The 15862-nt window shown below is 39.2% G+C and overlaps 1 protein-coding gene across 9 annotated transcripts in view; it reads right to left on the bottom strand.

Moving 5' to 3' along the window:
• Positions 1 to 15862, bottom strand: part of PEX5L (peroxisomal biogenesis factor 5 like) — a 256367-nt gene that overhangs the window by 75647 nt on the left and 164858 nt on the right. For all 9 annotated transcript variants that reach the window (XM_055129583.1, XM_004603081.3, XM_055129582.1 and 6 more), the window contains 2 exons: positions 13232 to 13355; positions 10076 to 10172 (listed from right to left, as the gene is read on the bottom strand). In XM_055129583.1, the coding sequence (XP_054985558.1) occupies positions 10076 to 10172; positions 13232 to 13355 (221 nt within the window). The remainder of the gene's footprint in view (positions 1 to 10075; positions 10173 to 13231; positions 13356 to 15862) is intronic.

Here is a 15862-nt window from a genome sequence, read left to right as displayed (position 1 = left end):
CGTTAGGGCTATTTTGCAATGACTGCACATACTGCCTCTCATGGAAGTATGTGCTTTAAGAAACTGCAAAGTATGAAAAAGCTGCCCCAAGAGGATCCATGCACGGACGAGGGAGTCAGCCAAGAGCCCTTAAGAATACTGTGGGCTGAGAAAAACAACGAAGCGATGACTATAAACACTTCTGAGCACCAATAATAGTCTAGATTTTGCTCTGCTTTAAAGAACTTGGAAGATGAAGTTAAGGACATAAACAATTGTTTTAATTCAATCTGGTGAATTTGGTGCAGTACCCTCCTACTTTCTGAAGACACTATGTGGTCCACAGTCAATAAACATAAAAATATGTTGTCTGAGATTACACGAATGGATGGATAAATGAATATTTCTCTCTCCAACCACCAGAAGAAAGCTATGTGAGTTCCCCAGCACTCCAGCCTGTCCAGGAGAGTTTAAGAATAGGAGGCAAGTGCTTTATTTTACTTATTTATTTAATTTATTTTTTACTTTTTGGGTCATACCAGGCGATGCTCAGGAATTGCTCCCAGCAGTGCTTAGGAGACCATTGGGGATGCTGGGGATCGAACCTGGGTCAGCTGCATGCAAGGCAAATGCCCTACCCGCTGTACTAATGCTCCAGCTCCAAGGATGCTTAATTTTGGTAGGGGCCACACCTACCAGTATTGGGTGAAGAGTTTAGGCTGATTGTCAGCTCCCTCATGGCAATGCTGTAGGAAAGGGTGTTATGTAGTCCGAGGGGTAAAACTCAGGGCCTCAAGCTTGCTAGCCATACTTGTACTATATCTGAGGCCCTCAATATTTGTGTGTTGTTCTGTGCCTGGTTGGTCTGGTCTGACAAAGTCTGAGGCCCTGGTTTCAGGGTGGGAGTAGCAGCTCTGGTGGGGTACCCTGTAAAGTAAGGTTCCTGGGTGTGCAGACGGGTGAGGTCACTGGAGAGGAGTCTGTGATCAGGGTTGGGGCGACGAGGGCATCAAAGCCTCCCTGTTGAGTGGCCAGTCCCAATGCCCCCATCAGCTGGCATCCTGGATCTCTTCTTCTCTGGTCTCCGCTGCAGCTGCCACTTCCCTCCGACCCCCACAACAGAGGCAGGGAGGGGGAGATGTCCAAGACAGGCCTGGGGATTAGGGTGTGGAGTTAATTTTTTCCTGTTTTGGGTTTTGATTTTGGGGTCACACCTGGCTATACTTGGGGCTTACTCCTGGCCCGGGACTCAGGGATCACTGCTGGCAGCGCTCAGGGGACCATGCGTGGTGGTACTGGGAGTTGAAGCCGAGTCAGTGTGTGCGAAGCAAGCATGGCGCCCCTAGACTATCTTGTTGCTCTTCTGCCCTGCCTCAGACTTAATCATTTTTTGAGCACCAGCCCATTTCCTCCTTCAATGGCTCAGTTGCTTAATCCTTTGCTTTTGAAACCACTCTTTGTCTTCTTTCCCATTTTTTTCATAAATAAACATTTATTTTTGAAAAAATGCAGATACATGCTAGCCAGTAAATGGGACATGAATGACTTTTGAATGACATGAGGAAAAGAGAAAGCACTAATAATTTTGGCCCAAGAGGACTCCTTTTATTAGAGACACTTTTCGCTAGTGAAATGTGATCTGTCTTTTCTGTGAATCCTGACCTAACAGGACTCCATTACTGTCACCGACTTCCCCTCATCAATGTTTCATGACCCAAGCAGATTATGAATCACAGGATGCAAAGGGCACTGTATATCAGGAAGAAGAGCAAAATCTCTCTCAGGACTTTAGACTTGTAATTCATACTCCATTTCCCACTTAAAATATTAAGTGTGTAAATATAATCTTATTGGGTAAATAAGATTTCTTTTGCTAGTACAATCACTATTTAGGTAAGTACTATTTTCCACATTATTAGAAAGGCCTTAGGTTATTACTAAGGCATGTATTATCTGCTTCACATTTTAAAGTCATTTGTTTTGCCCAAGGAAGCATAAGATAAATGTTATAGAATGTAAGTAATATTGAATGTAAACAGAAGCGGTTTTCAAGCTGAGACTAAAATCTAACTAAAGATTCTGAATTTTTTTTTTTTTTAGCAACTTAACCTACATACGCTGGTTTAAGACCAAGGATGAAATACACATTATAACATATAAATATTCCTTTCAGCTAAGACTTTTTAGAACATCTAATTTCATTATAGGCAAAACTTATATAATAGGAAAAGATATATTGACTATTGAGCAAGCCAGGGGTTAAGGATGCCAATCTCGTGGCCATTAAAAATCCAAGTACAAATTATACTCAAACCTCTGTGTCCTTAGGTTCCATAACCACAGACTCAACTGACTGACATCTCTGGCAGGTTAAATCCTTGAATGAAGAACCTGTGAGTACAAAAAATCTGCCCCATGGATAGAAAAAAGTCTGGCAGTAGGTGGACCCATGGAGTTCAATCCAGAGTTATTCGAGGGTCAGTGACTGAAGGAAATGTTTGTAAACTTCAGACACTGCTGAATGCTAACTTAGGAAAAAAGTGAACACCACAATTACACTTAGGAGTCTGAAGGGCAGCTGTCTCAGTGGCACAATTACTGCATCTAGAAATTATGTTTTGTTACGAGACGTTTTAGTGAAAATACATTCAGCTGAAGGTAAAGTTCCTGTCCAGATTGCTGGACCCCACTAAGGTTTCTGAGTTGGTGGCTCTGGGTTGGGGACTTAAAAGTTGCATTTCTAACACGCTCGCCGGTGACAACAATTCTATTGGGCTAGCGATCACGCTAAGAGAATTCTGGACTGGATATTGGCATTAAGTCTATGTAGCTGGAACTTGAATTCACAAAAGTGCTCTAATGCACGATGTGAATGAGGATGATGATGATGAGGAGGATGAGGATGATGATGATGAGGATGATGATGATGATGATGATGATGATGATGACTTTGGATATATAATTAAAAATGCCTCAAAGTTCCAACAGTCTCCTGGAAGTGCTATGTCTTTAAAATAATATTTTAATTAGCCAATTGTATTTTTTGGTTACTGAAAAAGGATGCCTTAGTTTCCCCCATTGCCAGCTGCTGTAAACAGCTTAATTTCAGCTATCTCCATTCCACATTTTATTTTATTTCATTTATTTTATTTTTTTGAAGTAAAAAAGATTTTATTTTGAGGGTTTTTGAAGGTATTTAGGGGGAGAGAATGAGAGAGAGAGGGAGAGGGAGAGGGAGAGAGAGGGAGAGGGAGAGGGAGAGAGAGAGAAAGAGAGGGAGAGGGAGAGAGAGAGAGAGAGAGAGAGAGAGAGAGAGAGAGAGAGAGAGAGAGAGAGAGAGAGAGAGAATGTGGGTTGCTCCAAGGGTGGAGAGAGCCCCTACACACATCCCAGCATCCCAGCATCAGACATGAAGGCATGAAAGTACACATCTCAAGAGGGGAGATGCAGGCGACCACATGTGCTCAGGTACCACATGTGCTCGGCCATGTGGGCAGCACATATGGGCTCAGGCAGCATATGTGCCTCCATTCCACATTTTAAACAAAATCTCTGGGGAAGTTCACAGTTTCCCCAAGATTGTAAATTCTGCCCCAGTCCTTTGGTTCACAGAAGACTAAAAAGTAACAGGTTGATAACCTGGCATATGGTGAAATATATGACCTAAAAGGCCTTAAATAAACAGACAACCCCCACCAGCTTAACTGGGTATGAAAGATGTTAATCTTATTTTAGCAATACAAATAGGCCCCGAATTAACAAGATAGCCCTGGGAAATAAATGGGAATACTTTTATACTTTGATAAATTACACAAAGGCCTAGTTTCTTGTAAGCCCCCACATATAACCACAGTTAACTTAGTCATATTAAGTTGCTCCCCTGCTGGGAAGTTTTTTTCTAATAAACTTTTCAATTTTATAACTCTGAGTCTGAGTACTTTCATTATTTAATATTTTTATTTTTTAATACTTTTAAAAATTCCCTTTTTATTATTTATAATTAATTATTTTGTACTTTCATTATTCAACACTTTCAAGTAAAATACTAGAATAAGTGAAGGATAAGAATAAACCATTTGGGGCTGGAGTGATAGCACAGCGGGTCAGGCATTTGCCTTGCACTCGGCCAACCCAGGTTCGAATCCCAGCATCCCATATGGTCCCCTGAGCACCGCCAGGAGTTACCCCTGAGTGGAGAGCCAGGAGTAAGCCCTGTGCACCGCTGGGTGAGACCCAAAAAGAAAAAAAAAAGAAAAAGAATAAACCCTCTAAGAATGCTCTGCTTTATCCTCTTTTATAAGAATTATGTTGGTGACTAAAATTATATCTTGAAAATTTCTGTGGCATAGCCTTGTGGGAAAATTTAGTTGCTAGTCTTTCATTGCTTCTTATACAACTCTGTTTACACAATTTCATTTTTGCCTTTAGGGCTACATCTGTCTCAGTACTCAGAGATTAATCCTGATGATGTTTGGGAGTACATATGTCATGGGGAAGGGAAATCGAACCAGGGTCGGCTACATGTAAGGCCAGTGCCTTAAACCCTGTGCTATCTCTTCAGTCTGCATTTGCCCTATTTCTAGTGGTTTCCACAAAAACATTTTTTTCTGTCACAAAATTCCACTATTTTTCTCTAAAAATTTTAAAGAGGGATTGGGGTTGGAGATATAGCATAGAGGGTAAGGAGCCTTGGACCTGGCTGACCTGGGTTGGACCCCCTGCACCTAGTATGGTCCCTCTGCCAGGAGAGATTCCTGTGCTGAGTACAGATCCAGAGTAACCACTGAGCATCACCAGGTGTGGCCCCAAAGCAAAACCAAACAAACCAAGAACTGAAGGGTTAAAAGGCTGTGTTTAGAAAAGAAAAATATCATATCTAGGAGACAGACACTGAGTAAAAGTAAATCATCACTAAAAGCATAAGCTGACTGGAGTCAGATTCTGGGTTAACCATTTACTTGATGACCCTGGCCAAGTTACTTAGTTACCTACTTTATATAGTTCTATTACCATCTGCAAAATGCATATTTACTTACAAAGTTCAAATAAGAATGAATTCTATAATTCATGTAAGCATACACATAAAATACAGGGGCTCACTAAAATTAGACTTCATTATGATCATCTTTCTGGGAAGCTGTTATCAGGTATGGATTTAGAAATTCATTAAAATATGTGTGTTTAGGGCATTTCTGCTTGGTAGTTAATGGTTAAATTTCTAATTGAAATAGATCGTTTGAACATCTGTCTCATTAAAATGATCAGGATTTAGTGTTTTTTTTTTTAATTTACCATTGGAGGTACATGTAGAAAATCTAGATAAAGCGTGTCGAGATAATTCCTAGAGCTATGACTCTCATTTCTTTCCAACTATGAAATCCTCTGTCGAAGGCCATCAGGGCAAATCAGTACTGATTTGAGAAGAGAAGGAGATGAGAAAGAGAGTTTGCTACCATATATATCCAAAGACAAACAAGGGGACTACATCAAATTTAAAAGCTTTCTCACTGCAAACGAAATGATACAAATAGACATCCCACAGACTGGAAAAGAATATGTGCTCATTACTCATCTGACAAAGGGTCAATATCCAAGATATATACATGACTTATAATACTTAAAAAAATGCCATTGAAAAATGGGGAGAAGAAATAAACAAACTTCTTTAAAGAAGCCATACAGATGGCCATAAGTATATGGGAAAAAATAGCTCTGCATCGCTGATATCAGAGAAATACAAATCTAAACAGTAATGAGATATCACCTTCTACTAAGGGTTAAAAACAAAAAGGGCTTGTTTATAAACTAATGGCAATGATTTGAATGCCGGCTCCTCTCCTTTGCAGGTTCACGCTAAAAATATTACTTTCCTCTAAGATGCATTTTTCAATAGAAAAATAAGTCTACTACTCATTCCCAAGATTCTGTAGCATTTCAAAGAGTACATTAGAAACATTTCATATTGCAGACATAAATGTATAATAAATGTTAGCTATTAGCATACATTTACTTGATAACATGCTTTTAAAATTTAAAAATAGTATATGTATATGTATTAAAATTTAAATTGTTCTGATTTGGATATTGCCAACTTGATGGAATTATGACCACCATCCAACAAGACATTTGCTGTTCCAAACTCAGCAAAATCAGTAACTATATTGCTTGTGACAAAGTCTTGGCAGAACCTGGTTGCCCCTCGTTTTCATGAAGTCCAACTTAGGTTGGCAAGAGTTTGTCTAGACAGTTTGTTTCCTATCAGTGTCCAAATTAGATTTAAAAAAAATGCTTGTCTTATCACTCTCTACCAAAAGTTACTATTATTGTTGTTGTTGTTATTTTTTTTTTTTGTCTCAACACTATCTTTGCTCATTTAGGGATGAAGCTATCTCTACATCATTACCATCTGTGTTTTTCTCTTAATTCTCCAAATTATTTCTCATTTTTCATACTGCCTGATTTCTTTAAACAATGAACTTTAGGAAATACAAACTACACAGCTTGCATAAATGCCAAACATAATCCTTGAGGTACAGAGATTATCTCCCACCACGCTTACTAATGTGCTGGAAACACTATTTGAAAGAAAGCAATTTTTTTTTCTGTCTCCCATTTTGAAAAGATAATAAGCAAGCATATGAATTCTCATTGTGAGCCTCTATTATCTTTGTTATTTTGAAATATTTTTAAAATAAGGTATGTAAATAACTTTTCATTTATTGAGCCTAAGATACTTTTGAGAGAAGAAAACATTTCTTTGGTTTTCCTGTGAACCACCTATGTGACTGTGCAGGAATAATAAGTTTTGGGGAGCTGAAACTGTTTGCTATGTAAAGAGGCCATTATTTAAGAACAGTATGTTTCTCACAGAAAAAAAAAGCATTTTTAAGATTTTTTGATTACAAATAGATTAATCAGACTTTCTTCTTGCTGCTCCACTTGACTCCAAATTCACGACATTTTCCTAATTTAATGACAGGCTTGAGTCAAAACTAGGTAATAATAATGCATTTAGTTTAGGAAAATCTTGAGACAAACATGCAGGGCTTAAACAAATTAATCTAAGCAAAGTCTTCACAATGAACTAATTCCCCTTCTCAAAGAATTTCTGAGTTTTTTAGACAAAGAATGACTATGTTACAAATTTCACGTTACAGGACACAACTGGGATTCTCTTACAAAACTGCCAAAGTACACCGTGTTTGCTTCAAGACACAAAGGTGAGTGAATGGCAGGACAAGGCGGTGGGATGAAATCAGACGACCAGTGGGAGAGTAGCAGACACTGGAATAATGAGATAAAAGCATTGTGGGTCTCCAAGGCAACCGAGGACCCCAGCTGATCCTCCGCCCCTCCAGCTCCACAGAGAACAGCCCACCTGTGCCAAGTCTCCCTGCTGCAGAAACAAAGGTTGTGTTGCTGCATCAAAATGTTCCAAGGATTCCAGTTTACAAAACAGCACCCACTGTTTTCACTAGAAATAAATCTCAAATGCACCTCTCATAAAATGGTCTCTCTAGTAAGTCCCATCAGTTTACTTTTATTGAATATTATTTATTTCTCCAAGTTTCTATTTAAAAGATACACTTAGGATGAATGCAGAGGAAGAGATACATTTTCATGCTACTTTTACAATTCATTAGAGCTATTTATGCAGGGTGTTAGTTGACTCTTCTTATGGTAGAGTTCTGGAAGCAGGAATGTCTACCCATTTCAGTGGGGTGTGAGAAAGGGTAGCGTTTGTGTGTGTGTGTGTGCGTGTGTGTGTGTGTGTGTGTGTGTGGTGTGTTTAGAAAGGGCTGAGAGGGATCCCCAGGTATCTTCCATTTCCTCTACATTTCTTCCCCATCTGTCCTCCTCTCTAGTTGCTATTGTCTAGCCTAGTTTTCCTCCGCCCCTCTCAGAGAGCCCGGCAAGCTACCGAGAGTATCCTGCCCACACAGCAGAGCCTGGCAAGCTACCCGTGGCGTATTCAATATGCCAAAAACAGTAACAAGTCTCACAATGGAGACATTACTTGTGCCCGATCGAGCAGTCTATGAGCAACGGGATGACAATGACAGTGAGAGTGACAGTTTCTTAATCCCACTATGTTTTAGTTTCTCTGTCTATGGAATGGGGATGGGAATGGGTCAGAGAGAAAGCTCAATTAGCTGAGTGAATATTTTACATGCAAGAGGTCTGGCTTCCATCCCTGGCACTGCATGGCTCCCTGTGCCCTGCTGGGTTATGACTCCTCAAAATCTATTTTATTTTATTATTAAAAAAAAACTTTTATTTTGGGTTTTAGGCCACATCTAGTGTGCTTTGGGCTTACTTCGGCTTCTGTGCTCAAGGTTTACACCTGGTGGTGCTCAAGGGACTGTATATGTTGGCACGGATTGAACCTGGTTGGCTGCATACGAGGAAAATAGCTCAAATACACACTGGACCACTTATTCGTTCCCCTTAATATTTCTTCAAAGGAGATTAAGAAATGAATTTATCTCAGAACCATCTATCACAATAAAATTAGTTTATATATTCAATCAGCTTTATAAATGGCTGAATAAATAGCAGTACTCCTATATAAAAAGTAGCTTATATAAAGGAGAAGTTCCTATTATAGTACTCAATAACATTTGTCATTATCATAACTATCCTTTCATTTCACCCTCAACAACACATCTCCTCTTTTAGTTAGTTTCAATTTCCTACCTAGGAAACTCAAGAGTATTTCTTGCACCTATTTCTTCCAATTTATTTTCAATAACAATTTATTTCTTCCAATTTATTTTTCAGTGTAGAGTGCATGATTGTGGACACTTTTCTTAAGAATTCACTGTGGTTTAAGTATATTTTGGGGGGCTGCACATTAGATGATGTTCGGGGTCACATTTGGCACTCTCACGGAAACTCAGGGAAACTCAGGTGGTGTTGGGATCCAAAGCACTGGTAAGGCCATGGCCACATGCAAGCGAAGTACCTGAACCTCTGTAGCATCTCACTGACCCTCTTTGTGGACTTAGATCCAGGCTCTCACCTTGTAAAAACGTTTGGTTGATTGGAAAGACTGAGACTGACTCTGATCTTTTAGAACCATCAGGATAAAACTAGTCTCAGATAAGTCGGTTATACTGGAGTCAGGCAGGTAACAGATGTGTGTGGCTCGTAGCTATTTCCACAGTGACTGGTCAGAGGCCTGAGAAAGGTCTTTTGACTTCACTGTGACTATCTAAAGGATTATTTCAGTAAGGCCAGTTCATGAGAATACTTAAGTATTTGATATAATAAAAGTACTTAAAGTCTCATATTTGTGGGCAATGACAAAAGGTACCTCTTAGCATTACAATGGCTGCTAACACCATAATTATGTATTTTTTTTGGGGGGGTTGTCACATCTGGCAGTGCTCAGGGGTTTCTCCTGGCTCTGCACTCAGGAATTACTCCTGGAAATATATAGGATGCTGGGAATCGAATCCGGATCAACTGCGTGCAAAGCAAATGCCCTACCTGCTGTGCTATCACTCCAGCCCCTATTTATTCATTTGAATTAAATTTATTTAATTTAAATTTATCTAACAGAGTCCTACTCAAACATTGTATGACCAAAACATAATCATGCAAGTTTGTAAGTCTGTAACTGTATCTCATGGTGATTCATTAAAACAAAAAATATTTTTTTAAAAAATAGAACATTATATAACTGAAACCCAATCATGAACAACCTGTAACTGTGTATCTAACTGTGATTCAATAAAAAAAATTTAAAGAAAAAACAGGCTCCCTTCAAGAGGATACAGATGTGAGTTAAAACTCAAGATAAAGTTTCCTCTTCTTCATGTTCTGTTACATAAAGTACTAAAACATTAAATGTTAGAACAAGAAAGAAGTTCTAAGTACACAGTATATTCACAAATACATTTTGGGGGCAAATATATGTGTACATATGTATTTGTTAATATATCATTAGTTATTTTAACCATTGAAATAGTTAATTAGTGAGAAAGTACATGAAAAGCAACAGAAAGAAAAGATACATTAATCTTTGGGCAAAATTTAAAATACTTATAAACTATGGGAAAGCACCAGTTGATTGAAAAGTCAGTTTACTTACCTGTGTGGGGGGCACTAGTTCTAACTCTGAGGCTGACTCAGAATTGAGGGCGCTTTTTCCACTGCTTAGTTCTGGTTGAGACCGATGCTCAGAGGACCTATGAGACGAAGGAAGGAAATTAATGTTCATTGAGGAACATGCTCAGGGCCAGAGCAATAGTATAGCGGGTACAGTGCTTGACTTGCATGTAACCAACCAGGGTTCAATCCCTGACACCCCGAAGGGTCCCCTGAGTCCTCTAGGAGTGATCCCTGAGTAAAGAGCCAGAAGTAAGTCCGTAATAGTTCCAGGTATGGTTCAAAACAAAACAAAACCACCCCAAGAAACATGTTCAGTTAGAAACCCAATTAAGAAACCAAGCTAATGTGTATTGAAAGCCAGTGGAAAAGTTTCTTCAGTAATTTATATTCTACAGCCGAGTCTGTCCCTTGAACCAAAATTTCATCAGAATTATGATTTGTTCAAGCGGGCACCAGTAACATCTCTCATTGAGAGACTTATTGTTACTGTTTTTGGCATATCCAATATGCCACAGGTAGCTTGCCAGGCTCTGCCATTCGGGTGTGATACTCTCGGTAGCTTCCCAGGCTCTCCAAGAGGGGCAGAGGAATCGAACACAGGTTGGCCCCGTGAAAGGCGAATTGCCCTACTGCTGTGCTATTGCTCCAGCCCACAGAATTATGATGAAAAAAGTAATTTTTTTATATTTTTATGATAACAACAACATTTGGAATGCTTCCCATATTTCAAAGATCACGAGAACATCTGGAATTTAAATGGTGGCAACATTACAGGTATCACTGTTTTTGATTATTTACTTTTTAGTCCAATTAGGTACTAAAAAAAATTCAATACCGTGTTTGTTACAGACAGTTCTTTGTTAAAATGCATGTTTTGAGGGAATACGAGGTTGCAGGTTGGATTTGAAATTAGAATGAAATATTGTGAGCAATGGAGCTGTGTGAGGTGCAGCTGGAGACAAGGCTTTAAAACCATGATAACACTCAGCAGGTCAAATTTTCTCAAAAGCATCCGTGGGTCCTTTTCCCCCTTTAGCTTACGTAGGCAGGGATGGGCTTGTGTGCTGAGGACCCACGGCCAGCCATGCTTGGTCCTACCTGAGCTGTTCTAGTAGGGAGTTCAGCTGGGGATTAAAGCATGCATGAACAAGGCATGGGCTTCACCTCTGAACAATCTCTCTGGTCTCCATATATTTATTTTTAAAAACGGAATCAATTTCTTGGGAGGGGAAACCCTGGTGATAGATGTGGTGCTGGAATTATGTGCATGAGAAACTATTATTAGTAGCCTTGTAAAACATGGAATTCCAATTTAAAATGTTTAAAAATGGAATCTGTTAATGTTACAGAGTTCTTGCACTGTCAAACCATGCCGAAACACTCAAAGAGTTGGCATGACAGACACCCTCATCTGCCCATCATATTTAAAATACTGAAATGTGATTCAAATGATGTTTGATAGTTTCACAGTGTTTTAAAGAAGTCATACTGACTTAGAATTTTAAATCTCTGGTGGGTTTCAGATTTTGAGCACTACCATTAAATAACACTTGCACACAGTCATCACAGATGTAATCTAACAAAGTATAGCTGGAAGAATGCATATTTTTCAGGGAAAACATAAAGCTTACACTTATGAAAAGATTATTAAGATTTTGGTTATAGATGCAATCTTCAGTTCAATCAAGAGTCACTTGTTTCTCGCTCATGAATTATTCTTTTAACAAAATTTCAGCTTGTAGGCCAGAGTGAAAGTACAGTGGGCAGGGCACTTGCTGTGGATGCGGATTTGATCCTTGGCCCCCCATATAGTCCCCTGAGCCCTCTAGGATTGATCCCTGAGTGAAGAGCCAGAGTAAGGCCTGAGAACAGCAGAGTGCATCCCCCCCAAAAAAACCACATTTTTTTTTAAGTTGGAAAGATGTTACTGGGTCAAAGTGCTTGCCTTGCACATAGCTGACCCAGGTTCAATTCCCGGCACCACATATGATCTCTTGATAGAGGCAGGAGAAAGCTGTGAGTAATACCAAGTATACTGGAAAACTAAAAATTTTTGTGTGTGTTACTTAAAAATTTTGTTACCTATTTATAGTTCTTTTCTATTAATTTCATAAATGACTTGATCTAACAAATGATTTATCAGGGACTAGAGTGATAGCACAGCAGGTAGGGTGTTTGTCTTGCACGAGGCTGACCCGGGTTTGATTCCCAGCATCCCATATGTTTCCCCGAGCACCGCCAGGAGTAATTCCTGAGTGCAGAGCCAGGAGTAACCCCCGTGCATAGCTGAGTATGACCCCCCCAAAAAAAAAGATTTACCAGCAATCAATCATTGCTGAAGCCTACCAGTGCCATCATCTTACTCTATTCTTTTGGGGAAAAGCTATGAGAGCCTTTCCAGAGAAGTTCTGTAGTCATGACGACCGACAGAGTATTCAATTTTTTTCATCAACATCATTACTTTACCATGTTGTAGAATTTCAGTTTAGCTCCATAATTCTATATGTGTGTAATTATAACCACTCCCATGACTATCAAGACCCCCACAGTTCCTTCTCCTCATCTTCCTCCCCCTCCTCTCTGGTAATTACACAGTTCTCACTGAGTTCAGTAATAAGATTTATTGTTTCTTGCTATTTCATTTACTTTAGCAATTTATATTCTACATATGAGTGAAGCCATCTAATAGATTCTTTCACTTCCTTAGTCACATCACTTAGCATAAACCCCTCAATTTCTATCATGGATTAGTATTAATTAGCTCATTATCTCTCACTTGAATAACCCCACAATCTTAACTATCATTTAAGAAATATATTGAATACATATACAAAAACAAATGCCTGCACACATTTCAATTGATTGGCTCAATTACATATTCAGAAAACTAGTAACAGTTATTGAAACTCACCCAATTCCTATTAACCAAATATTTGACAATTCAAATAACATATCTTACTTTTAAGGCATAACAAAAATGTACATAGGTTTAAAGTTGGTTTTATATAAAGCGCCAATGTCTAGATTGAATGAACTCATTGGCTGCTTTAACACAGAAGAAGCATACAACTGATACTAATAAAATGCATATGCATATACATATATACATATACATTTCTGAAATTATATATCTTACCATAAGAGCTCTTTCGATCCAGCTCGAGATGAGCATGATTTTCTTTCTGCCAATGGATGCCCTTTGCTATTTCGATCTCCATGGAACTTAACATCATCCCATTTTTCCAGCTGGGTTTGAATGTCTACCAGGAAAAAAGGAAGGGTGCACGGGGAAGCCACGGGAGGGGAATAGGAGGTGCAGAGATAAGAGATTGATTAAGATGAAGAAGTCTTACCCAAGACGCTTGCTCACTAGATGCTCTCAAACTCTAAGACCAACATTCTCGGGTCACATGAAATTATTTACAGCATGTGCAACTGAATAAAAATGAGAGCTATGAAGAGAAAAAGGACTGCTTCTATAGCTACAGGAACAAGACACTTTACCTGAATTTATTTCAAGAGGTCTGTGCATTCTGAATGTGGTGTCTGAGCTCCTGGGATCCAGTATAGAACGAGCCTACTGAGTATCATCTCATCAAACCTCAGCTAGGTTGTGCTGACTGTGAAGAATTTCTGGCGTCTTTCTACAATTTATGTTTCCTGAGGTGAGCTTGGCTCTTAAAATGAGGTGGGACTAAACTGGAACACTTTCCACAGCCTTCACAGAGTCTGTTTAATCTTTTTCCCCAAGGGAGGGAATTTAAAATGGGAGCAGAGAGGAAGGAAACAATGGAGAAGAGAGAACACTGGGACCATTTTCTCTCTCTCCTGAGGAGTAACCTGGCTGAATCCTCTCATTAAATGGTGTCTGGCTGTACACAAAACATTTAAGAAAACTTGGGGACAGTTTTTCATTTAAAAAAGGGTAGGTTTGCAGTCCGTGTCTTCCAAGTCTTCAATTATTTTTATGACTGCTTCACAAGATATTTTCTCCAAGATACTTTCTCAAATGAAATTACTCTGTATACATTTGCTGAAAATGTACTCGCAATACAGTTAATCACATATCCTTATGCTAATGTTTAAGTCTCATCTATTATAATCTTAGGACACATTGAGTGTAAAGTGGAGATAATAATAAAGCTTTTCTCCAAAGAAATAGGCCCCAAAGAGGAACATGGCAGTGCTGAGGAGATTCTATTTTGAACAATGCGTGAGCTCTAATCCCTTTCTTTCTGACCTATCATTGGATGCTCTCCACACTATGATAGGGCCATTCATCCAGATGCTCTGACTTTCATTTCCTGCTCATTCTCTTTCCTAAGTTATAGATCTATACCTTTCACAATCTGCTGGACTCTATTAAAAAGTCCCCAATTTTCCACAAATATTACAGGTACAAGAGTTTTCACCTTGGAGCACAGAATATAGAGAGCTCAGTGACTTAAAGTACTTAGTCATAAGCTTCAGGTCTCAGGTTCAAACACCAGGGCCAGGGCTGACCCCCCTCCCGTGGCAGTTCTGACAGAGCTATTGTTTGGAATCTCTACAGAGAAATGCCCTGGGAGATGGCTCGGGGGCTCGAAGCGCATAGGACAAGTGTGAAGTCAGAGCTGGATTCCTACTCCTGCAGCCATTGACACCGAGGCTACCCTGGCAGCACCCTCCCGCCCACCCTGATCTCCAGTGGTGCTGAGGTGGGGAGCAAGGTCCCACCATGTCCTCTCCCCCCCCTTCTCTGATGTTCAGCACATCCAACTGCCGTCTGCTAACTGACATGCATCCGCTCATGTTCTAACCCTGTTCTAATTAAAAAACAAACAAGAAAACTGTTTTCTTCCCACTATTCCTCTCTGTCACTGTCTTAGATATATTGATCCCCTTGACTTTACCCCTCTCTCCAACACATCTACCAAGGAGAAATTTTCTAAAAATAGAATCTGTTACTGTCACTCCTCTTAGTAAAACCCTTCAAACCTTTCCTAGCCCCCAAATTTAAGGAAATGTATTCTACGATACAATTACCTAATCCCTACTAACATTTGGACTCCCCACCCCACCCTGTTGTTCTACCACTATTGTATTATTTCAATATCTGTATAAGTTTGAAAAAATATCTTTCTGCATCTTTGTGTGTAAATCTCTTTTTCTTATATCAGAAATTCCCTTCCCTCCTTTGAACATCTCTCTGATCCATATTTTTCATCTGAAAAATTCCTACTCATCATCCCTAAAGTCTCCATTTAGTAGCACTGTAGCACTGTCGTCCTGTTGTTCATCCATTTGCTCGAGCAGGCACCAGTAACTTCTCCATTGTGAGACTTGTTGTTATTGTTTTTGGCATATCAAATATGCTACGGGGAGCTTGCCAGGCTCTGCCGTGCATTCACAAAGTACTGCCCATAAATCCTTCTATAAGCTCCTGGCTGAGTCAGATCTATATGAATCTGCATTGGAAGTATCTAGTATGATATTTTCATAGCATCATATGGTATACCTTTGATCATAATCTTTATCATTTCTCTACCTTTCTAACTGATGAAAAACTCACTATAAGGCAAATACATTATATTGCGCATCTTTGTGTTCTTAGAATATAAATGGGCCTAAAACACACCAGGTATTTAGAAAAATGTTTATAGGATAAGCCAATTAAGTCATGACCATCAAACATGTTTATAACATAGTATTACACAAATGTCAAATATACATATGGTGTTTAATTTTTACAACCTCATGAAGAATACACTAATATGCTCATTTGATG

Source organism: Sorex araneus, chromosome 2 (genome assembly GCF_027595985.1).
Source record: "Sorex araneus isolate mSorAra2 chromosome 2, mSorAra2.pri, whole genome shotgun sequence".
Lineage (NCBI taxonomy): Eukaryota > Metazoa > Chordata > Mammalia > Eulipotyphla > Soricidae > Sorex > Sorex araneus.
This window is presented reverse-complemented; position numbering and strand designations above follow the sequence as displayed.